The sequence below is a fragment of the Lonchura striata genome, chromosome 26, assembly GCF_050655825.1.
Source record: "Lonchura striata isolate lonStrDom1 chromosome 26, ASM5065582v1, whole genome shotgun sequence".
In the NCBI taxonomy this organism is placed as follows: Eukaryota; Metazoa; Chordata; class Aves; order Passeriformes; family Estrildidae; genus Lonchura; species Lonchura striata.
In genome coordinates, this window is record NC_140728.1 from 7,815,000 (window position 1) to 7,839,677 (window position 24,678).

Consider the following 24,678-nt stretch of genomic DNA (forward strand, 5'->3'; position numbering starts at 1 on the left):
AGCTCATCTTCCCCTGCTGCAGACACTGGTAATGAAAACACTGTTGTCTCCCAGGATTTGTGGTTAAATTGCTTTGTCAATGTAATCTTAGACCTTAATGACCAAATAATGCCCTGCAACAGGAGTCGTTGGGTATCGTTTTGCTGTCATTGTGGAGGCCTTGGAATGTGATCTTCATTCCAGTGGAATTTGCATTAACATTGTTTGGCCATCATAATCCCACCCTGTTAATCACATTTTTAGGATATTGAAATAGGTCTAACTCCATCCTGAGCTGTAACCCCTGGATCCCCAAAGGCTGGATGGGATTTAGCTCCATTAAAGCCGATGGATGATGGTGATGCTAAGTAATTTGACTGATCTTTTTTAGCCACTAGAACTTGTTCTTCACTTCCCAAGAAATACTCTTGCTCAATCCTCAGCTTTATGGGAAACAACCCATGAACAATAGCTGCTGTCCATGCTCAGTCATCTTGGGGTACCAGTTCAATTTTTACTTCCCCTCCCTCCCCCAGCCTGTTCTCTGAAGGCGTCCAGCAGTCGGAGAGGATCCCAGGGTGCCTGGGGTCCTGTGTGCCTGGTTTAAATTCCTGTCTGAGAGAGGCGTCTCCTCACTTCCCTGGCGAGCTCCCAGTGATGCTTTCCACCTGTGCCTAGGGCTGAGCAAGCTGCAGGGGTTACACAGCACTGGATTTTCCTCCCTCTTCCATATTTCAGTATCTTTCACAACTGAGAAAGGAGGAAAAACTCCGCAACTGGGAGTGCAGTGAAAAGCTTCTGGTGTAGGATTGAAATAAACTCCAGGTGGGAGGCGAGAAATACTCCCTCAAAGCACAGCTGAGAAACTGAGGCACGGAGGGATTGAAGGATTCACTCCACGGCTGAGCTATACCTGGAGTCTGACTAAGACAGCGACAGGAATAGGAATGGTGTGCTCCAGAGTTAGAGTTCTAAATCCATCCCGGAAAATCAAGATTCAGTTCCCATCCTTCCCACTGTCTCCCTGGACAGTGTTGGTGGAGAATTTGTCTTACCCCAGAGAGGGAAGCCTCACTGGATGCTTTTGTGGCTCAGTGAGAAGATGAGCTAGGATCCCTGATTTCTGGGAATGAGATGAGCCCATCTGGGAGTACACTGGGAATAGTGTCCCAGTTCTTCTGGAAGGGTGTGAGCTCACGGACTGCGGGGATGCTCCCACCTCCTGTCTCCATAGGGGAGAAGGTGAGGACGGCAGGACTGGCCAGTCTGGAACCAGAGGTTTTATTGTTCCACTTATTCCCTGATTGCTGATAGTCAGGACAAGGGGAAATGGCCTCAAGTTGTGCTGGTGAGGTTTAGGTTGGATATTAGGGGAAATTTCTTTCCCAAGATATGACACTATCACAGTCTCACCATGGCAATGGTGGAGTCCCCATCCCTGGAGGGATTTAAAAGACACATAGATGTGGCACCTGGGGACATGGTCTAGTGCTTGCCTTGGCAGTTAGGTGGACAGTTGGACTCCATCACCTTAGAGAGCTTTTCCAACCTAAACAAGTCCATGATTCTGTGATTCTGTGATTGCTCCGAGTTCATCTCAAAAGTCTGGGTTGATGCTGAACTGTGTTTGCTGCCAGCAGTCCCTGCAGTCCTGCCTGTGATTGGTGACCTGAGTGACAACCTCAATCCTTTCTCGAGGACATTTGTCCATTCTGAGCAGCACAGGAGGGCTCATGTTCCCGAGAGGAGAAACCTGGAGTGAGTTAAAGCTGCACTGCCTGGCTGGAGCAGTTGGGGCTTTGCTGTGGGAGGACTGACAATGCATTTGCAGTGCATTAAGGTATTACTGTAACTGCATGAGCGCTGAGAGGTTTCTGATCCTGCAAAGTAAAGATGAGCAGATTTGTCCCAGATTTATCAATGGAAGAAGAGTTCCCATTGAAACGGGAGGGAGGGGAAGGTGGGTGAGATCCTGCTCACAGCCAGGCTGGATTCTGTACACACTGCCTGGCTGCTGATGCTGCCATGGGGAGCTCTGTGGGGGAAAAGGACAACCCAAAATGCTGCTTCAGAGGCACTGGGATTCACCAAGAAGGAAGGAAAATTTCAAGGTGGAAGCAGGATGCCAAGGCAGCCCATGGCTGGGAATAACTGAGAGCTGGGATGAAGGCCCCACATGTTTTCTGCAGCCCATGTGCCCCCGGGAGGGGGATGCTGGGGTAATTCCCCTCATGGTCTGGGTCTGGCTGTGGAAAGAGGGAAGTTGTTCATCCCCTCTGCTTGGAAATCTGCCCTGAGAAGGCCATTAAGGGAGGAAAAAAGCAATGCTCGCTCTGCTTCCTCATAGAAACTGCATGTGCTGTTCCAGGGCAGCCTGTGGACCATTGCACAGGGGGATTTCTTAAATGGCCGTTAGGAACAAAATTAAATTTGTTGAGACCAGATGCAGCAGAAGAGATGGATGAAAAAGCAGTAGGAAATTTGCAGAGGGAACACTGGGACATCTCGCATTAGACAGCAAACCACATCCTGGAGGAGATGTTTTGGTGCTGCATCGAGCTCCCAGCTTATGAGAAAGCTTTGGCCAGGTTGGACACCAGGGAGATGTCCCTTCCCCTGGGCTTTCATTCCCCTTCCCTTGTGCTCAGACCTCCAGGTTTTGAAGCCTGGCCTAGGACCACCTCTATTTCTGCTTGACAAATGCCGGGCTTGTGCAGCTCCTGGATGCAAACTCCTGCAGGGAAGGCGGGTGAGGCTGGCGGGGGCTCACAGGGGAGGTGATGCCCTTGCTGCATCCCCGATGCTGCCCCAAAGCTCTGCTGGAGAGCCAGGGGAAAGCAGGAGCTGAGGGAAGGGCTGGGGAGGATCTGCCCCTCGGCTGCTCTCCGCCTGCAGCGCTGCTGCTCGCCTGGCACAGCCTAATTGGCTTTGATAGGATTACAGGGAAGCAGCGGAGGAGTAAACAGGGCCAGGAGGCCACGGCGGGATGGGAGAAATCCCAGCTCGACTCCCGACCAAAGCCGCCGGAGCTCAGGGGTTAATGTCTGCTGCTGTGCTGCAGCTGGGGGGTACCAGCTTAATCCTGATGCTCTTAAAGGAAAGGATTTTCCAAGCAGTATCCCAAAGGTCTGTGGCTCTCTCGGTAATTCCTGATGGGTTTGCCCCTGACAGATGCAGAGTAAATTATTGCAATTATGGAAGTTACACCTTGTGCCTCGAACCTTGTGTCTTCAATAAATGGTTATGGTTTGAGGCAGCCTCATTTGTTTGCCTTAAACCAGACAACACTGATTTATTGGCAGAAATCCTAGCAGGGAAAAGGGATGAGCCAGACAAGTTTTTAGCCGCCACACACATATATGTGGTGAAGGGATGATGGTTATTTCATTTTCATGAAAATAAAGCCTCAGACTTGTGTGTGAAGGATTACAGGATTTTTTCCCAACCTACAGGCAACAAGGGGAGCTCAAGGGTTAATGGTGCTCCAGGGCTTTGCTTCCTGCCTTGTCTGGGTTTTGGGATGGCTGGGAGATGCTGTGGGTTGGGAGGGAGGAGGAGATGCTCTCCCTGCGAGTATGGTGCTGGTTAGCACCATGACCTGCTGCAGGAATGGTGGGGGAGCAACCTCCCAACTCCCTCCTCCCAGGACATCCACACCCTCAAGAAAAGCAGCTGTCAAAATTGGGGCTTAAAGCCAAGGCTGGAGCTAGCAACAAGGGACTTGTGTCCAAGTCTGGGGTGGGGTGACATGGCCTGGAGACAATTCTCCTTGTGTGGGGCCATCCATCTTTCCATGCACACCTTGCTGGGACTCATTCCCTCGGGAATTCTCCAGGGTTTCTGTGGCAGAGGGTGTTTCCCCCCTGTCAGCAAAGAGGTCAGTGGGCTCAGCCCAGCCAGGCTCCATCCTCACTGTTCATCTGCCATTCAGGGTCTTGAAATCAGCTCTTGCACCAGTATTTATTGTTGTTACCTCCCCAGATTTGGGTATTTTGGACAGCTTGTTTCTGATTTAAAGTATAAATAAGTTTGATCTTTTCATCTGTTGTTCCCCCTACCTTCTGAAGGCTGTGCTGGTTAAAAATAACTGGGATGATGAGCTCAAGTGGGGATGGTGGAGGGGTTTTAATCTCCATCGTGGCAGGACCACCCATCTGGCTCTGGAAGGGAATGTAGGCCCTCTCCTCTCCTCTCCTCTCCTCTCCTCTCCTCTCCTCTCCTCTCCTCTCCTCTCCTCTCCTCTCCTCTCCTCTCCTCTCCTCTCCTCTCCTCTCCTCTCCTCTCCTCTCCTCTCCTCTCCTCTCCTCTCCTCTCCTCTCCTCTCCTCTCCTCTCCTCTCCTCTCCTCTCCTCTCCTCTCCTCTCCTCTCCTCTCCTCTCCTCTCCTCTCCTCTCCTCTCCTCTCCTCTCCTCTCCTCTCCTCTCCTCTCCTCTCCTCTCCTCTCCTCTCCTCTCCTCTCCTCTCCTCTCCTCTCCTCTCCTCTCCTCTCCTCTCCTCTCCTCTCCTCTCCTCTCCTCTCCTCTCCTCTCCTCTCCTCTCCTCTCCTCTCCTCTCCTCTCCTCTCCTCTCCTCTCCTCATGGTCAAACTCTTGGTCCAGTGCAAGGAGTGCCCATGGCAGGGGCGTGGAATGAGATGAGCTTTCAAGTCCCTTTCAACCCAAATCATTCCATTACTTTTTCCCAAGCTAGGAGCTCCCTGAATTGCCTAAACCCCCTTGGCACATGGCTGGGCATTAAAGTGTTTCAGTTACTGCAGGGGGTTGGAAAAATGGGGAGCTGGGGGAGAGCTGGGAGTGCAGAGATCAGAGGGTGTCCCTCATGCACGTTTCCTGGGGATGGGGTGTTTTCCAGCTCAGGGCTCCTGCAGAGGAGGTTTTTGCCTGAAAAGTCCCTTTTGCTCACAATTGAATATTTGCTTTAAAAGATCAACTGAAGAGAGAAAGAAAGAAAAAGAAGTAGAAGGGGTTTGGCTTTCTTGATGGAAAGTCTGAAATGCAGGTTTGGGTTCAGCCTGAAGCCTCCTTGGTAGAGGGCTGGCTCTGCTTCTGGGTTTATTTTGGTGGGGGAAGCACACGCACACACACACGTGTGCACCCACACTCATGGACACACACACATGCACATGCTCTCCTAGACAGAGAAAAACAATCCCCAGCCCAACCCAGACGCTGATTCAAAACAACTGTTGGGTCTGGCCACGCTACCGGCTTTGCACTGCCCACAGCCTCCCACCGTGTGAAACCGTAGCTGAAAACCGACAGGCAAACGCGAAAATTCAGAGTCAAAATTGCATTTCACCTGGGGAAGGGCAGAAGAACTCTTTCTAGGCAGCAGTTCTGGCAGGAAAAACCCCTCTTCCTGCTTGCAGCCCGCTGAGCAGCAAAGGATGCTCCCGAGAGGAGACGGAAGCCCCTCGGCGCTGCCTGGGGGATGGATGGGGCTCCCCCAAGCAGGGGCGTGGGAGGGGATGCCCGCAGCTGGCGGGGGGCTGCGGGGCAGGGCCGGGGGGCTGGTGGGTGTCTCCGGGAGCGGTGACCGAGTGAGGCGGTGCCAGGGCTGGGGGCGGATTTTTTGAGAAGAGCCTCAGCTCTTCAGAGCAGCGGCAGCCGCTGGAGGAGTTGGGCGGCTGTTGCTCCCTCTCCGCCCGGAGGAGGAGGAAGAGGAGGAAGAAGAGGCTTCAGCTGCCGCCTCTCGGATCCCCCCTCCCCCCCTTCCCCTTCCGCCCCACACCTTTATGGACGAGCGCCGGAGCTTGCTGTACTCTCCGGCCGCCTCCTCCGCCGGCCGGCAGCCGCGGGGCGGCTCGACCAGCAGCCACCACAACCTGGGCTACAGCGAGCCCCCCGCCGCCCCCCAGCCGGGCCCCGAGCAGCAGGAGGAAGAGGGCGAAGAAGGGGAGGAAGGCAGCATGACCGTGGTGGGAGGCGGCGGCGGCGGCGACCCTTTGCTGGAGGAGCCGCAGCATCCTCCCGCGCCGCTCGGGGGGGAGCGCTACGATCAGCCCCCGGCGCCGGCCGTGCCCGCCGGGCAGCCCGCGGGCGCTGCGGAGCACGAGTGCTGCGAGCGCGTGGTGATCAACATCTCGGGGCTGCGCTTCGAGACCCAGCTCAAGACCCTGGCACAGTTCCCCGAGACGCTGCTGGGGGACCCCCGGAAGAGGATGCGCTACTTCGACCCCCTCCGCAATGAGTATTTTTTCGATCGTAACCGTCCCAGCTTCGACGCCATCCTCTACTACTACCAGTCGGGCGGGCGCATCCGGCGTCCCGTCAATGTCCCCATCGACATCTTCTCCGAGGAGATCCGCTTCTACCAGCTGGGGGAGGAGGCCATGGAGAAGTTTCGGGAGGACGAGGGTTTCATTCGGGAGGAGCAGCGGCCGCTTCCCGAGAAGGAGTTTCAGCGCCAGGTGTGGCTCCTCTTCGAGTACCCCGAGAGCTCTGGGCCGGCCCGAGGCATTGCCATTGTCTCTGTCCTGGTCATCCTTATCTCTATTGTCATCTTCTGTCTGGAGACCCTGCCTGAATTCAGGGATGACCATGACTATGAGGGAACTGGGGGGACCTTCGGGACAGGCAGCGGCCCTCTCCCACCTGATGTCTTCACCAACTCCACATCCTCACCTGCTTCCATGGTGTCATCCTTCACCGACCCTTTCTTTGTGGTGGAGACTTTGTGCATCATCTGGTTCTCCTTTGAGCTGCTGGTCCGTTTCTTTGCCTGCCCCAGCAAGGCCACTTTCTCCAAGAACATCATGAACATCATTGACATTGTGGCCATCATCCCCTACTTCATCACGCTGGGCACGGAGCTGGCTGAGCGGCAAGGCAATGGCCAGCAAGCCATGTCCTTGGCCATCCTCAGAGTCATCCGCCTCGTCAGGGTCTTCCGCATCTTCAAGCTCTCCCGGCACTCCAAGGGGCTGCAAATCCTGGGGCAGACCCTCAAGGCCAGCATGAGGGAGCTGGGTTTGCTCATCTTCTTCCTCTTCATCGGCGTCATCCTCTTCTCCAGCGCCGTTTACTTCGCGGAAGCCGATGACCCCAGCTCGGGGTTCAGTAGCATCCCTGATGCCTTCTGGTGGGCTGTGGTCACCATGACCACCGTGGGCTACGGGGACATGCACCCCATCACCATTGGGGGCAAGATCGTGGGGTCTCTGTGCGCCATCGCGGGGGTGCTGACCATCGCCCTGCCCGTGCCCGTCATCGTCTCCAATTTCAACTATTTCTACCACCGGGAGACAGAAGGTGAGGAACAAGCCCAGTACATGCATGTCGGGAGCTGCCAGCACCTCTCGTCCAGCGAGGAGATGAAGAAGGCTCGCAGCAATTCCACCCTCAGCAAGTCCGAGTACATGGTGATTGAGGAAGGGGGGGTCAATCACAGTGCATTCAAACAGGCTGCCTTTAAAGCAGGCAACTGCACAACCACAAACAATCCCAACTGTGTGAACATCAAAAAGATCTTTACGGATGTTTAAAACAAACCCAAACCAAACGAACAGTGACGAAATCTGAGGATGCGGTACAACAATACCAATAATAATACCAATAATAATGCAAAGTGACTGTGTGTCGGTGTTGTGTGGAACATGCACCATCGTCGGTCCTGTGTGTGCCCTCGTTTTTATACCTTTATTTTTTTAGATCCTTCCTTTCTAAAGATCCAAAAGTAAAAGGATTTAAAATTCTCTGAAAAAGAGGACAGCTAAAGGATAAAGAGAAGGAAGATGAAGAAAAACCACACTCACTGTCAAAACAGGTGTTTTTTCTGCAACGTGTTGCAGAGCTGCTTTGCTTTTTGGGCTTACGGAGAACCTCTTCCTTTGCTCCTGAATTTCTCCCTCTTTCCCTAAGGGCAATGTGTAGCCAATCTCCCTTCCATCACATCAAGTAACTTATTGGATTAACAAACTCGGACTGGGTGGAGGAACGAGGGAAAAATGAGGCAGAGTGTACTGGGAGGGGGCTGGGAGGAAATAATAATTTAATTCTGCAGAGAGTCTCTGTTACCACATCGTTAAATGATGCTTAATATTGAAACATGTGATGTGCCATTACGGGCACATCCCAGATTCCCTTTTTCTCCCCATTAGATCATTTATGAAATTCTAATCTGGTCAGAGACTGAGTGCAATCAATGCTGATTTAAATAGAAAAAAATTCCCTAAGCCTTCGTTTTCTATTCTGGATTCCCTTCCCCTGTAACCTGATGGAGTTATTTCCTCCGATGTCAAGTCTGTGGCCATGCAGCAGGGATGAGTACAGGAGGAGGGAGAGGAGAGGCAGACTGGAATGTTTTCGGGAGCCGCCGGCGCACGGAGCGATGTCGGCACGGAGCAGGATCCAGGACGGGCTCCTTGCTATGGCTGGGAGCCTCCAACCCACCCAGCCGCAGACAAAGGGATATTTCCTCCTCATTTTGCAATGCCTTTGGAGGAGACGCAGCCGCTTATCGCCAGAAGATTAAAGTGGCGAACACGCCTTCCAGCGGAAGTCACTAATTCCGACGGAGTGATGCAGTTGCCATGGTGACCATGGTTTCCTGGGAAACCCCCAGAGGTTGTCATGGCATCCCTTCTCCCATCCCCCTTGGTCCTTGCTCTTCCCGCAAAAAGCCTTTCCAGATGGTTCCAGCTCCTCCATCCCACGGGACATCGTGGCTCCTGCACCCCCTTCCTGGTTCCTGTCCCACTGCTCCTCCTGTGTGCCCAACAAAGCGTCCACAGGCAATAAAAAATCCACCTGTCCCTCACCTTGGCAGTGAAATCTGGGGATGGAGGTTCATCCTGCTCCACCGAGAACGACCCCAAACCCAGTGGGAACAGGCACCAAGCTTGGCCGGAGAGCCTCGGCAGCTTTGTGAAACAAGGGGGACAGTAAAAAACAGGATTGCAAAATAACCAAAAATGTCGCTGGGAAAAATCACAAATCACCGGCTTCATCTTCACGTGTATGCCAGGGGCTATGGGACATCTGATGGGATCAGGTGAGTTCTGCACAGGGGAGAGTTCAATGGAGTCATAGTGTTGGGGTTTTTTTGGGCAAACCCCATGCTTTCCACTGCTTACTTTTATTCTCCAGCTTCTCCTGCCGCTCTCGGGTATTTTTATACATGTTAGATAAAGTGGGATCACATCCTAGAGCTCCTCTGATTGTATTTGCTTTTTAGTGCTGTGGGAGGAGGAAAACCCTGCTGCTTCTCTGCAGCTGGATTGCTTCATTTCTGTGCTAAAAAGGTGTTTTCAGTGGTTTAGTGCTCCCATCCAGCCCCTGCCAGACTGACAGGCCAAAAGCAGCTTGGCCTCAAGAGCTTTGGCTCCAACTCTGCTCAGTTTTGCAGGATTTTGCATTCAAAAAAGCCAAATTCCTCTGAGGTAGCACATGGAACAGGCGTGTTGTTAAATACCTAAGAGAAATTTGGCCCCGACCCGTGCAAGTCACACCTTTCCTAAGGCTGTGGAGAGAAGGCCTTGTCCTGAGAGACGCTGGCCATGCCAAAATTGCAGTTTAGCTGGGATTTTTCCCAGACTCAGAAGGATCTAGATGGTTTGCAGCACCCTCCCTTAGCCACAGTCAATAAACCTAAGAAAAACATCAGAGCCCCTCCTTGGATGCTGGGGTGTGATGGTTTTATTGGAGCTGCCACAGTTTTCATCAGCTGAGGGTCCAAGAGATGATCTTTATTAGGGAGATGCTCTGGAACATCATGGGACATTGCAAACCTGAGATCCCTTGTCCAGGATAACTGGGATTCCTTGTCTGGAAAACTGGGAACACCTCGGTGTGCCTTTTCCCCAGGCTGCCAGTGAGCTGAAATGTCATTTCTGCCTACAAGCTCTCATTTTTTACTGTTATTAAATTTTATTGTTATTAAAGCTTTCCCACATGCCTATTCCTAAAAGGAGATTCTGAGTTTAAGAGCAGTGGAACCATGGCACTCAGGAGAGTTTGCAGATGAGTTCTGGGTTGGTGTTTTCCCCGTGGCAGCTGCACAGGGTAGGGAAGCCACATGTTCTGGAAATGACACAGAACAATTTTCAGTTTCTTTGTCATCTAAAATAAGCAGAGACCTTGCAGGTTGTTGGTTTGTTTTCCAGACTCATCCCTGACTGATTTTGTAGGAGCAGAGTTGTTTCAAAGGGATTTTATTGATAGTAAAAGATGTTTCATGGGAGAGGTGGCAGGAAAACACTTCACCCACTGGGGTAAAAGGCAATTTGGCTCTGGTAAAATTCCAGAATGGTTTGGGTGGGAAGAGACCTTAAGGATCATCCAGTCCCACCCTGCCATGGGCAGGGACCTTCCACTCTCAGGTTGCTCCAAGCTCTGTCCAACATGGCCTTGGACACTTCCAGGGATGGGGAAGCCACAGCTGCTCTGGGCAACCAATATCTGATCTAAATTTCCTCTTTTTCACATTCAGAAAAATACTTTTCATTACTGAGTGGTATCACTGAAAGACAAAAATTCCCTGCTGCTCTTAGATACACCCCAAAAAGTGGAACAGGAAAACCGGGGCTATGCTTTGGGTGTTCTGCCCTCTCTGCATCCTCCCTCTCTGCAGTCTCATGGGCACCATTCAGTGAGAGAAGCGGAACCACTTGAGCCACCTGCTCCAGTGGAAGGTGTCCCATGGCAGGGAGCTGGAACTGGATGATGTTTCAGATCCATTCCAACCCACACCACTGAGTGACTCTGATAAATACCTTCTGTTCTGTGGTCTGACGGCTCCTCTGGAACTGGCTGCTGCACTTGTTGTGCCAGGGATTGGAGAGATCCCTGAAACACTGGGCTCTCCACAGCCAGCTGTTATTTAAGTGTTAAATAAGAGCTGCTCTGCTCTCCTGCCGTGTGCGCCATTAGGACAAGGCAGTGTTTCAGCAGCACCGGGGAGTTCCAGAGGAGCCTGGGCTGTGTCGGGTTTGCCTGTCCCTAATGTGCTTAGAGGAGCAGCATTAGGGGATTTAGCATCAGTGTGAGGCAAAGGGCTCGCCCAGACTCGGCTCATTACGTTAAATGGAGGAAAGGGCATTACCACGAGCTCCTGGCTGATGCTTCCCAGCACCCCAGGAGCAGAGGAGCAGGGTCCCCGCAGCTCGGGGCAGTCCCAGCGTGGTCCCCACTGCGATGTCCTCCCCATCCTTCGTGCCTGTCACCCGAGAGACACTGAAGCACGGGGGTGAGGATGGAAGAGGCAGCTCCCAGCCCAGGGGTGCAGCCCTGCGAGGCTGGAGCTGCCCCCGTGGATGCCTTCAGTTTATCACAGAGTCACAGAAAGGCTTGGGTTGAAAACAACCTTAAAGATCATCTTCTTCCGACCCCCACACAGGGGCACTGGGTGCTGTAGAGCCTTGCACCTCCTCTTTTCTCTTTTCACAGTCTGCTGTCGGTTTCCCTTTCCCTCTGTATTTTAGGACCTGTTCCCCTGTTTCAGCCCTGGATGCCACCTTTAAACGCATCCTTGGTGCTGGGGGGGTGCAGCAGCTGCAACCCTGGCCCCTCCACTTGGTACTTTGACACCATCACCTTTTCCTCCTGCTTTTTTTCCCTCTTCTTTTTGTGTGTTTTCAGGCCTGATCAAAAGCTTCTGTTGTTCTCCAGCACAATAGATGCCCTGCGGGTGCCTGGGGTGGCCGGAGCAGAGCAGTATCCATCCCACCCCACGTGTGGACACAGACAAGGGCTGGAGATATCTCTTTCCTCCAGGAGGGTTAAATTTCCTCCCAGGCAATTGTTCCTGCTCCATCCCTTGACAAAAGAAGTGGTTTTTGTTTTTTATCCCCAGTTTATGGGCAATTAAGCAGCGGCAAAGGGCAGACAAGTGCTTTCCCTGGCAGAATGGAAGGAGCGAGCCAGGGTCATTGCTCCGAAGGGGTCTCTCCTGCAGGGTTGTAGCACAAGAAAAGGGCGTTTGGCGATGCTTGGCATGTACGGGGAGCGTTGTGTGTAAAATCTGTTTAATTGTGTAGTTTGGAGCCCTCTCCTGCCAAGCTTTTAAAATATGCATATCTTGGTGCGAGCACACGGAGGCTCCACCGCCGCCGGAGGGAAGCAGGGCTTCGTTTCCCCTATTTTTAAACGCTTTAGCAAACGATCTTTGGGCATGCTGCAAGCCTGGGAGTGCAAACAGGCAAATAGGGTTTAACTGCGCCTTATTTTGCCCTTCAGTGTCAGTTCTGTGTGGACCTGGAAGGAGAGCTCAGTGCCCCGGCATCCTCGTGCACGGGCTGTCATATGGGAGCAGGGAAATAAGGGATTTCAGGATATTGTATGATCTTTGTCATAGATTATCCTTAAGGTCGCTTCCAACTCCAAGCATTTGATGATTCCATGGCTACAGGGTGCTGAGGGCAGGGCCATATCCTTGGAATTCTCACTCCTACGGAGTTGGTGCTGCTCCCCTGCACCCTCTCTGCTCTGAGTCCCACCCACAGCACGACTCGGCCCTTGGCTCGGCTTTGGGGGTGTTGTTCAGCTGGAGGATGTGTTAAGGGTGGGCTGTTGGTGCCTTTCCGTGCTTCCCTGGGTGCTGTTTGCATGCCTGAGTCCAGGCAATCCCGACGGGTGCAGGGTGGCATCAGCCCTCTCCCCGTGCCAGAGGTGGGAGGTGGCATCGAGCATGGAGGGATGGAGCCATGGGCTTCTTTTTCTGGAAACAGTCCTGGGGCCGTGGCCATCACCACTTTGAGGAGGACACTTGGGGGACATTTTGGGTGCCCTGAGGTGCCTCGTCCCATCTGGGAATCACTTGTCCAGCAGTGGAGGGTGTTTGACCAATTTCAGGGGGTGCTGAGTCGGGGTTTCTGAGGTCAGAAATAAGACTGGCACCTGGAGGAGGGTCCAGTCCCAGCCATGCCCTAGGGAAGAGCCATCCCCTGGCAGGGACACATTCACTGCCAGGGGATCCCTGCAGAGGGGTCCCAGCCCCAGGGATCTCTGCAGAGGGGTCCCAGCCCCAGGGGATCCCTGCAGGGGGGTCCCAGCCCCAGGGGATCCCTGCAGAGCAGCCCCAGCCCGAGGGGATCCCTGCAGAGGGGTCCCAACCCCAGGGGATCCCTGCAGAGCAGCCCCAGCCCCAGGGATCTCTGCAGAGGGGTCCCAACCCCAGGGGATCCCTGCAGAGGGGTCCCAGCCCCAGGGGATCCCTGCAGAGGGGTCCCAGCCCCAGGGGATCCCTGCAGAGGGGTCTCAGCCCCAGGGGATTTCTGCAGGGGGGTCCCAGCCCCAGGGATCTCTGCAGAGGGGTCCCAGCCCCAGGATCCCTGCAGAGCAGCCCCAGCCCCAGGGGATCCCTGCAGGGGGGTCCCAGCCCCAGGATCCCTGCAGAGGGGTCTCAGCCCCAGGATCCCTGCAGAGGTGTCCCCTCCATCTCCCAGCCCCTCCCAGCTCTTGCTCCAGCCAAAACTCTGCTGGCTCGGCTGTGGCTGAGCCTGGGATACAATCGAGAGCTTCCACGCCCTGCTTGGTACAGGCAGGTGGGTGATGGTGTCCCTGTCCCAGCAGTGTTTGTCCCCACGTGTTGGCTGCTCCCTGCTGGGAAGGCATCGGGGTTCCTGCTCTTTGTCACTCAGCAAATCTCAGTTTGTGCTCCTGAAAACCATCCTGTGTGGAACAGCTGGAACCTTTCTATCCCTGATTCTGGCAAAACTCAGGCACAAACATCAACCCCATGAGCCTCTCTATGCTTCTCCTTCCACCATTACTGTGCTGCTTGAAATGAGCAGGGTCTATGCCTTTGTTAGTGTTCAGCTCTTTATTAAAAAGTCAGCTCGGCAGGGGGGTGGTGTAGCTTTTTCCTGGTAGCCAAAGGGGGAGAAGGCTGCAGAGTCTGTCCCGGGAGTCTCCGTGGCACACTGGTAGCTGGAGGTGCAGAGGTGTCCAGTCTGTATCTGAAGTCTTCTCTCCGTTCCTCCTGGCACTCTGGTAGTCACAGGGTGAGGGGATGTGCAGATCCTGCTGCCGAGTCCAGCAGCAGCTGTGCCCTCTCCTGCCCTCCTGGTAACACCAGGAAGAGTTTTGTTCCTTTGTTCCTGCTTCCCACAGCCCAGTGCAGTCCCCTGCAGGCTCTGGTGACAGGTCAGACACAGAGCAGGGATGTGGTTCCCTTTTCCCAACCAGCACACCCATCCAGCCCCCTCCACTGTGCCCATCTTTTCCATTTAGGGGTGTTTTCAATCCCAAAACCCCCTCCCATGATTCCACTGGATTATTTTGCATCCCGGTCCTAGTGTGGGTGGGGCGGTAGGTGATTCCCAGGAGCAATTAGCTAATTAACATTTCAGTGTCAGTATTTAGCCCAAGCCGAGGTGTCCCAGCCAGGTTGTTTTGTTCATAACACTGCTCTGACACCCACAGGGTTCAGGCTCTGTGTCTCATCACCGCTCAGAGCCTGAATTTTCAGTGCTGAGGATGCTCGGCAGCAGGGCAGGGAAACCTCCCCGCATGAATATCCCCGCAGGGCGCCGTCACTTTTCTCCTCCTTATGAACCAAGACATGCTCAAATAAATTAGAACATGTCTCCCATCTCCTTCAGCTTCTCGCTGGAGCCAGGAGGAGCCGGAATGCTCCCTGATCACGGCTTCTCCCTGCTCAGCGCAGGCAGCCGTTCCCTGGTGGCTCTGCACACTCATTGCCAGAGCCGGGGCTCAGCCGCACCGACGGCAGCAGGCGCTGCTGGGTTTGTTTAGGAATGATTCATTTCCTTGAGACTTTGCCATTCCGTTGCTTTTTCTGAGCGTGTCGGAGCTCTGTTGCTTTGCTCCAGTGGTTGCACTTCATTTTTAGCGTCTCTGAACAGCCGGGCTGGGCAGGCTGGGGTGGCACGTGTGGCTTGTGGGGATGATGAGCCCATCGCCCCCTCTGCTAGCCCCAGCAAGGCTGCAAAGTGCACTCAGGTTTATTTTGAGGCTCACCAGCACAGCTGCTTTGCTTTGCTTCCTCCAAAGCACGAGTGTGCATAGAGGACAAAAATCCTTTGGGGTTTTCTCAGTTTGCTCAGTGGTGGAAGCAGGATCAGGTCTGTGCTTGGGGTGCTGCTCCACGGGAAGCTGGAGGCTGGGAGGGAGGATGGAAGGATGAAGACACACTTGGCAAAGTGTTTTCTGCTTTTTCAGGGGGCTGCGTTTACCCTTGGACTTGGTACAAGGTGTGCAGAGCGGGCAGTGGGTAATGCTGTGCCCTTCAGGGAGTTTGGGTTGGTACCCCAGGGAAATGTGCCCCTGCTCCCAGGCTGGAGGCTGTGGGCACTGTGGGATTTGCTCCCTGGCTTTGGGCAGGTGGGCTCCTCTGGACCTCAGTTTCCCCATCTGTAAATGGCACCAAGCAGCTTCAGGAAGTGTTTGCAATGGAACTCCTGGGGAAATAAGAGGCAGTTTTGAAACACGGGGCAAGAAACGAGGACTTCTCCAAAGGTTTTATGGGATTTGGCTTTCTTGAGGCTAGAAAAGCCTGCAGACTCTGCCCTGGGTATCCCAATAATCCCAGTTATTTCCCTTGGCTGAAGGGAAGCCTGAGGTTTCACACAGCTTCCCAAGCTGCCAGCTCTGCCTTCAGCTCCCTGTCAATATCCTCCTCCCCCGTGATTTCTTCACTCTGTATCTTCCCTTTCCCATCCTTCTGGCCCATTTCTCCCGAAATCTCTGTGAATTTAGGGTTGAGAACCCTCTTGTCTCTCCTTGCTAGTCTCTGCTTGGAGCTGCCACTGTGTCTCCTCACAATTTAACCTCACACTGTTGCACTGGATCAGAAACCAGACATAAGAAATTTGGGCTTTAAAATGGCCCTGGGCGCTGGGAATTTGAGTTTGCAGGAGGGATGAGGAAGGAGTTGCTGTGAACTGCATGTAGCATTGAAGGTTTGAGGGCTTCTCTACCTCTGCCCGTGCCTTGGTGGGTGCAGGTGCCTGAATGATATTCCACACTTTAAATCCCACGGAATTAAGGCAGGAAATCTTCTTTCTGCAGCAGCAGAAACAAGCCTGGGCTGTTCTCTCCCAGGGCTGGAAATTCTCAGGGATGTCTCTCCCATCCTGGTTGCAAGATGCTCTGAGAAAGCACCTGGAGGAGCGAGTGGGGAATGCGACCCGGGTCCAGCTGGGTTCCTCACTTGGGACATCTGGAAATTTCACTTAATTGCTCTGTTTGCTTGACCAAACAGCCATTGCCTTGGAGGAGAGCATCACACAAGCACCATTACACAAGCCAAGTGTGGGACTCAGTCAGAGATATCAGTTAATTTGATAAGATCTGTTTTCTTAACAGAAAATCTGTGTTGATTGGCACCAATTAAATCTTCCTCTTTAATTCTGTATTAAGACTCTCAGCAATTCCAGCAACTTGTCTGGGATCAATGACAGATGGCCAGACCCATCATTTTTGCAGGTCACTTTGTTTATCCCTTAAAAATCTGTCCCAAACAGGAGCTGTTTTCCAGTCCTCTGGAAGGACTCAGGAGATGTTCAGTACTTGCACTCCCAGGAGCTGTTTTGTCAGCTCTGAGTGTTTAGAAAGAAGTTATTTGGCTCAGCCAATTTAAAAGCATCTAATTTTTATGCCTGCTGTTCAATATCCTCTATTTCTCTTGGGATGGAGGGGATTTCCTCACCCCTGGACAATAGAAAGACATCTGGATCCCTTCAGAGCTGGAGCAGTGATAGCTCCTGAATGCTCCTGACTTCTCACTCCCACTCACTGGATCCAGAGAAATAACACCATTGTTAGGCTGAGGATATGGCATTTCTTTCTTCACTGGCAAGGATACAGCTTGGATAGGCTCCAGGGTACCCCAAAGCACTGGATTATTTGTCTGATGGGAATGAAAGTTGTTATTTAGCACTTCATTTGCAGAGTCCCAACTCCACCACCACCTTCTTGCCCAGTGGCATTTCCTGGGCTGCAGGTTCTGTTTGGGTCTAATTTGTGTATTTATTTATGTACTCAGTGTGTAATGCTGCAGTGATCCTTGAGGATCCTGGCAGTTTGGAGCCCTTCCCGGCTGGCAGGTGGGAGGGGTTTAATCCCCCAGCTATAGAGCAGAAAGCCCTGGTAGCTTTAAGCCCAGGAATGGCCCTGCTGGCACTTCAGGATAAGCTGGTGCTTGAACTGTCTGGGCTGGGATCCTTGCTCCTGAGCCCCTCTGGAAGCTCATTTCCCAGTGCTGCACTGCCTCACAAGGGGATCTCTGCTCCTGGCAGGAATTCCCATCTCTTTCCTTTCTCTGCTGGATTTTAGCATCCCTGTAGCATCATTCCTACATCCCCACATCCTCATCACCCCTGCAGCTGCATCCTTAGCATCCCCATATCATCATCCCTCCTGCAATTTCATCTCTGCAATTTCATCACAGCTGCAACATCATCCTCCGTGCATCCTCATCATCCCTGCAACATTATCCCTGCAACTTCCTCATAGCCACATCTTCATCATCCCTGCAACATCACCATCCTACAACCTCATCATCCCTGCAGCTCCATCCCTGCAACATCAGCATCCTACAACCTCATCATCCCTGCAGCTCCATCCCTGCAACATCAGCATCCCTACAACCTCATCATCCCTGCAGCTCCATCCCTGCAACATCACCATCCTACAACCTCATCATCCCTGCAAATGCACGCTCATCAACCCTGCAACTTCATCCCTGCATCCTCATTATCCCTACAACTTCATCCCTGTAACTTCATCTGCAATTTCATCACAGCTGCAACATCGTTCCCCCTGCAGCCTTATCATCCCTGCAACATCATCAGCCCTGCAACATCTTCCCTGCATCCTCGTCACCCCTGCATCCTCGTTATCTCTGCAACTTCATTCTCACATCCTCATTATTGCTGAGCTCCATCACTGCAACATCTCCATCCCTGCATCCTGATGCCTGCAGCATCCAGAGAGGGTCTCTCCCTCCTCAGTGCATGGATCCCACCTGGCATATCTCCATCCTGCCTCTCCCTTTGGGGAAAACAGGCTGATTTTTGGGGCTGATGGGGGACCAGGCAGGTCCTGGTGCCTCAGGCTGGGCTCTGGGCTGTGACTGCAGCTCCTCCCAGCCTTTCCCTCATCAGCAGCTGCTAACGAAGCCCCCGGCTCAGACAATCTGACCGGGCCAGCTGGGGTGCTCCAGTTGCCACGGTGTGAAAGTAAAGGCAGAACATGGATTTTTTGGAAGATGAGAGGGATAAAAACAGTTGCATGAAATTTCTAGACATTTTAGTGTCTCAAAGACAGAGCAGAGCATCTCCCTGTATTAAAACAGGAATCAGTCTCTTGAGTGTAGAGCTATGGATGCAGTTCTAGCACTGCAGAAATTGGGAGTTTTTTGGGCCCTTTGCTGGACACCCCCATCCCCACATCAAAATGGGATTTTGGGTTTGTGCTCTGTGGGATGACTCCACAGTCCAAGCTCTGGGAGTGGAGTCAGCCCTGGCTCCTCCCATCACCTGGACTGGATTTATAAAATCAACCAGTTACTCAATACCTCATGAATTACATCAGCTCAGAGCAAACTCAGATTGATTAAGATAAAAACATGAGGAAAACCCACTTGGCGCTAATTATTCTGAGTCTGGAACTTGCCGTTAATGTGAGATAACAGTTAACAACAAGAATTTATTTAATGAATCTTTTTCCTATCTTTAGCTCACTTTAGACTGTGTGGCATCTAGTCCATTAAAGAATTTAATTAGAAAATTCTAATTTTTCATTAGTGGGAAATGGAGTCGGGAATTTGTCAGGGGGGACCAATGTGCAACTTCTTTTCCACTTTACTTGAAAAAAATGAACCTGTTCTTATTTTTCAAAGCAGGCTGTGCATAAAAGTGGTTCTTTGCTTTGCCCAACAGATCACAGAAGAAGTTTTGAAATGAAGACCTTCAGGACTGTGTTGGGAAATAAAACATCTCCAAGGAAAGGACAAACATCCCAAACATCCCCAGCACGGTGACTGACACTGCCATGGACCCGACTGACAGAGGGCCTGTCCTCCCCAGCTAAACCCAGTCCATATTTCATATATATATATATATTTATATATGGAATATTTCCCACTTCATCTGGGTTTTTTAACAAGTGCATTATGTAGAAGGGAACATCTCTGGAGCCAGATTATCTTCAACTCATGTGCAATATAACAGGACTGAGCAAAGCCAGGAGAAAGGAGGAGGAGGAGAGGTAGAAGTCACATGGACATTATTTCAGTAATTTTTAATATTATTGTTTAAAAAATCTCTTGAAAGATGAAGCAACCAGAAAGGAAATGTTAAGCAGAGCTGCTAAAACTCAGTCCAAGTGTTTTTTTCGGGGAGGGAGGGAGTGGGGGGAAATTTGGTTGCTGTCGCTGTTCCCTGGCAAAGGCCACGGGCTGTTCTCAGCTCTTTGGGAATCATTCCTGTTCCATTTTTCTCACTTTCCTGGAAATGCCCTTTATAAGTAGCTCTGTGCTGTACCAAAGGCTGTGATTTACTTTGAGTCCTTATTTAGAAAGAAACATCTCTGCTGGTGCTGAGGAAAAGAGTGTCGAACAGTTGTGCCTTGCTATCAAGATCACTCCACAAAAAATGAAGGAAAAATTGAATTTCCAGGGTAGAAAAGGTCTAAAAACCCAATTCCTGGCTGACCATGTTCCTGCTTCCTTTCATGAGAGCCTCTCTGCTCTTGTCTGCACTTCCACAATACCCCAGCCTTGTGGGAATTTTTTAGTGTTGCCTTTTTAATTCTGTAATAATTGGGAATTCCATCTCTCCTTTGTCCGTTGCTGTTTCATTTTGCATATTGAGGTTTTTGGTGGCAGGTTAAAAGCTGTGGGTTGCCCATACTGGGCTGGGAAGCTCCTAAAGCTGGGTTTTCTATAACCTCACTGTGTTTCCTAGCACTACACAGATCAATGTTATCCTGGTGCCATGAGATAAATGGTCTGCAAAGGGATAAGTGATGTGCAAAGGGATAAATGCAAATGGCAGAGGGGTTGATGGTCTCTCCTGCTTCTGGCTCTCCCTTTTCCCCCTCCCCAGCTTCATCCACCTTTTCATGCTGCCTCCATCCCAGCTTGGGGGCTGAAACCCTCCCAGCTCAGCCTCCATCGGAGGAGCAGAGTGAAACTTGGAACAGCATTGGATTTAAGGGTGAAAATAGTGTTGGAGGGACTCATGAGCACAGGAACCTCTTTGTCTGCATTGCAATAATTCCCTGGGAATAGTTTGGGAATGTTAATTTAGACTGGACAGAATCAAGTGAGCTGGAGCTTCCTCTGAAGCAGAGGTTGCTCAAGGGGAGGTAGCAGGAACCAAAATTATTGGGTGTGAAACAGATCCTTGAGCTGATGCTGCTGATTGTCTTCGGTGTCCCAGGACCAGCCTGTAGGTCCCCACCAGGTACCTGGAAGGTGGAGCAAGGACCACTCTTCCAGAGGGAAGCACCAAAACATAGATCCTTCCCCCAGTGGAGCTGTTAACCTGCATTTCACACAGAAGATCCACAGGAGACGCATGTGGGATGCCTGGAGGCACAGCCCCAGGGAGGATGCACTGAAACCAACCCCTGGAATGAAGGCTGGAAACGGGGAAACTCGGGAATAGACAAGGCAAAGCAGCCAACTGTCTGCACCACGTTTCTGTCTTGCAGAAGAGCTTTGAAGATGAACGAGAACCCTGCACAAAAACATCAGCTGGAATTCAGGTTGAGAAATTCCCTTAACACTGGGAAATGACGTGATTCTTACAAGCAACGTGTCGGCTTCGGTGAGGTCGGGTTTATTTTGTTTGGTTTTTAAACACGATTAATTTCTTGGCTGGAATTCCTCCTCCTGCCATGGCAGGAGCACCTCTGCTGGTGGAGACTTTGTTCCTGGCAGAAGGGCTTGGGAGGCCCAAACACAGAAGTCTCCAGGGCTTTGCACAGGTGCAGGTTGGGCAGAATGGGCTGAGAGGGCAAAAAGAAGCAAAAGTGTTAAACCCAGCAGTTTTTGTCAATTTGATCAATTGGAGAACAAAGAGAAAATATGGATCTGACTCTCAGTAGGACATTGCTCCTCTTGCATTTATTCCCAGCATGGAAGAAACCCTGTGGCTGCTGAAGCTGTGAGTAAATGGAGGAGGAAGGGCTGGTGCTGCTGGCACCTGGATTTAGCAGGGCTTTAACAGCAGAGGGAGATGGGGATCGGGGACCAGGATTGCTGGAAGACCACATGGAGCAGGTTCCTGAGCCTCGGAGATGAGCAGGGGGTGCCAAGGCTTGGCAGGGAAGCCGGGGAACCGCGGAGGTGAAACACCGCGCGGTGTGAAATCAGTGCGCTGCGAAAGCCGCCCGCACAAATTACAGCTAATTAGAGCAGTGGCTCTCATTAACTTGGTTTGGCCGTGCCCTGCCTGGGGGACAGCTCGTGGTGGGGGCCGGGGAGAGGGAGCTTCTCCACGGGATCTTCCAGCAAATTGCTCCTCGGGCAAACCCCCACGGGGGTTTGTGCCCCTCCGGGTGTCCCTCCCCTGTCCCGCACAGAGGAGCTGTGTTCCCTCTGCCTCACCCCAGCACTGAAATGAATTATTGCTCGGGCCATAAAATCTCAGAGGCCTTAAATGAACCCTTAAAAAAGACCAGGAGAAGTGCCGGTGTTTGGGGTGAGGGCTGGAATTCCCAAGTGCTCTTCCCCACTGCCGCGGAGGGAGCTGCTGGCAGCTGGGGGAGATGGAGCTGGCCTTTTTTGGGACATCTCACCTCCCAAACCCCTAAGGAGCTGCAAAACATTTGTTCGCAGCCTCCCTGCAGCATGACAGGTTCTCAGTGTGCTCTTGAGCCTGTAAAGGAGAATGAACAAAGCTTTAGCAACTCAGAAATGGTGGGAGACTGACCCCAAACCCATTTTCCACCGTTTGGGCTGCAAACAACCAAAGCCCCCATGAAATGAGGGGGACCCCAGGCTGCCCACATGGGTAAGGGCACATTAACAGGAGGAGAATTGATTTTCTGGATTGCAGCACAGACCTGGATCTTGGGAAGCCCTGGTCCCAAAGGTGTTATATTTAGTTTCTTTTGGAACATGATCTAGTAGCCCTTAAAATGGGGGATAGAATGTATCAGTACTAAAGTTATTTTTATTTTTCACCAGTGTTACAGAGAGCTTTTTTATGGGTGTGTGTGTGTGTGTGTGTAACATGATTATACCTCGTCTGTTTTCAGTAGCCATTTGTTACAGCATCTCTCTGTGAGGGCTCAAAACTGTACTTTGATTATTAAAGTGGTGGGAAAAACCATCCCCACCCCCAACCATCTCACCCTGGTGACAATCTTGCCAAATGCCACCTCTCCTCGGTGTTGTACGTTCCGGCGCTGACGATGTCGCTCCGTGCTCTCGGGTTCCTCGTGCTTGGTCGCTGAGCCAGCTGGGTGTTAATGTGCTTTTCCACAATAATTGAGAGTTTGATAGTCTCTAACTGTCAGTCCAGTGCATTAATCTGTGTTGCCACCACTCTGAGCCCAGCCTGGTGCGTGTTGCAGATAACCATCGTGCCGGGACAGCCGTGGCAGCGGGAGCGCAGGGCTGCGTTTGGCAAGGGAAGACAAATTAAAAATGTATCCAGTCGATTAAAAAAACAAAAAAAAGGCAGCGATTTAATGATGGCTGACATCAAGAGAAGATCCAAAAAATAGCGTGCTTTGATTCCCATAATCATCCCAAGGCAGGCTGCTCATCTTTATTCATAGCCCTTCAAAGCCATGCTCCCAGACGCCGGAGCAGCTCGGAGCTGTCGTGCTCAGACGAGCTCTTTAGACGCTGAACACGCAGCAACCCTTCCCCTTTTCATTTTAGGGTGCAATTAGAGTGATGAGAGCTCTGCTGCTGGCTCCGTGCTGGCAGAGAGGCAGGAAAAGCGGATCTGGGGAGCTGGGCTGGTGTGGGGTCACGTAAAGCCGCTTCTTTTAATGACATGTTTTAAGCTGTTTTAAGAAGGCAGCAAAATTAGAAGGCAAAAGATCTCCAAAAGTGTTTCAGGACACTCACAAAGGTTCAGGGGGCACGGCACGGGGACAGAGCTTAGCAGGGAGGCTGTTGGAGGCATTGAGGGAATACTGGGAAGCTGCTCTGCCCTGCTGGATTTGGGGCAAAAGTCAGGATTTGCACAGGGTGCCCATCCCTGGCAGAGTCCAAGGCCAGGCTGGATGGAGCTTGGAGCAGCCTGGGATAGTCCCAGCCCATGGAAACAGGATCAGCTGTCCCTTCCAGCCCAAAGCACTCTGAGATTGTATTTATTTGTGATTCCTGCAGTCCCATCCCAGCCTCCAGCCCCTTCCCACAGGCAAACCCCTGCAGGACTGGCATCTCAGAATCCAGCCTCGAGCATGCTGGAGGCTTCATTACCTCACACACTTGGGTGTTTTCTGAGCCAGCTGTTCAAATGCTGTTATTGCTACTGAATCCCTTTAAAATTAAGGAATTTCTGAGATGGATTTTTTTCTTTCCTGAGTGCTTCCCACTCTCCTGCATTGCACAAAGCCAGCTGGAAGTCTGTCTTTCAGCCTGAGATTAAAGCCAAGTACCAGCTCTGGGTGAATTAAATTACACATTCTAACCCCCATATTTTCCACCAGCCTCTGATACAGGTAAATTATGTTTCTTTTTCCCATTTTTCCCGCTTGGTCCACAATGATGTCATCAGTGCACCTGTAAAGGGAATGGCCTGAGATTGTTCTGACTGGTGCTGTCCCTGACACATCTCTGACCATTGCAAGCCAGGCACTGCTGCTGGGTTTTAAATCCATCATTCCTATTCCAGAGGATGATTTCACAGCAGGACAATTTACCTGGCAACACACAAGTCATGGATAGAGCTGGGACTGTGAATCAAAAGGTATTAAGTGGAAATACAGTCAGGAAGTGCCTGAAATATTGGAATTTTAATGGAAAACTGTGTTGGCTGCCATGTCCCTTGTGATGCCATTGGTGCACTGAAATTAGACTTGGTTTTCCCAAGTGCTCAGTCTTGCAGGAAAATCACCTTGCTGCTGGAGGTCAGGGATTCCATGGCTGAATTTGCCACCTTGCAAGGAAAACAGGCTCTTAATTTAGCACCTCAGACCCCAAAATGTGGCAAAAGGGAGACTTTGCACCCTCCTCCAGCACAGCAGCAGCTCATGTTTCTTAATTTCCCATCCTTTACTATGCAACTGATTTTCATGGAATCTTCCCAGGATGGAGATGGCTGGATATAGTTTTGACTTTGCTTTCCTTCCTTCACATGTGCAAGTGGTAATGCAGAAATGTTTCCATGACTGTCTCACCTGGGACATGCACTGGGTCTATGAACAGTGACATATTGGGAAATTCTGTGTAAATCTGAACTTGTCTCTAAATCTTGACTAATCAGTGCCACAGGAGCAATGCAATTTTGAACTGGAGATGTCAATGCAGTCTTGTTACTCTGAGTTTGTTTTGAATTCTGGTTTTGCCAGTGAGCTGTGTTACAACTGTTTAAAACTTGGTTTTTTTTAATACCAGTCTGATGCTAAAAACAGCTGCTGCATCCCCTCGTCCTGGTGACTCCACCATGGTGTGGGCCTTGTGTTCAGTTCCCAGTTTAAAAAAGTGATTTTTTTTTCAGTTGTGTGTTTTTTTTACCTGATGCTGAATTTATATTTGAATTTTTTTTTTCTCATTAGAACTTGAAACTGTTCTTTCATACGCAAAGTTCAATAAAACAGCTGAACCGCA

General features: G+C 51.5%; 1 protein-coding gene across 2 annotated transcripts; it reads left to right on the forward strand.

Moving 5' to 3' along the window:
• Positions 1-5,554: 5,554 nt before the first annotated feature.
• Positions 5,555-24,678, forward strand: LOC110469136 (potassium voltage-gated channel subfamily A member 3-like). 2 transcript variants are annotated; one of them, XM_021527619.3, is made up of 2 exons: positions 5,555-8,970; positions 18,821-24,678. In XM_021527619.3, exon 1 carries the CDS (start codon positions 5,714-5,716, stop codon positions 7,460-7,462), a length of 1,749 nt encoding a protein of 582 aa, XP_021383294.1. In that variant the 5' UTR covers positions 5,555-5,713; the 3' UTR covers positions 7,463-8,970; positions 18,821-24,678. The 2 variants fall into 2 exon arrangements, with proteins under 2 accessions (XP_021383294.1, XP_021383295.1); XM_021527620.3 differs by lacking the exon at positions 18,821-24,678 and adding an exon at positions 17,329-18,814.

Excerpts from the sequence above, each read along its gene's own strand:
- LOC110469136 (XM_021527619.3), top strand. The coding sequence starts at position 5,714 with ATGGACGAGCGCCGGAGCTTGCTGTACTCTCCGGCCGCCTCCTCCGCC.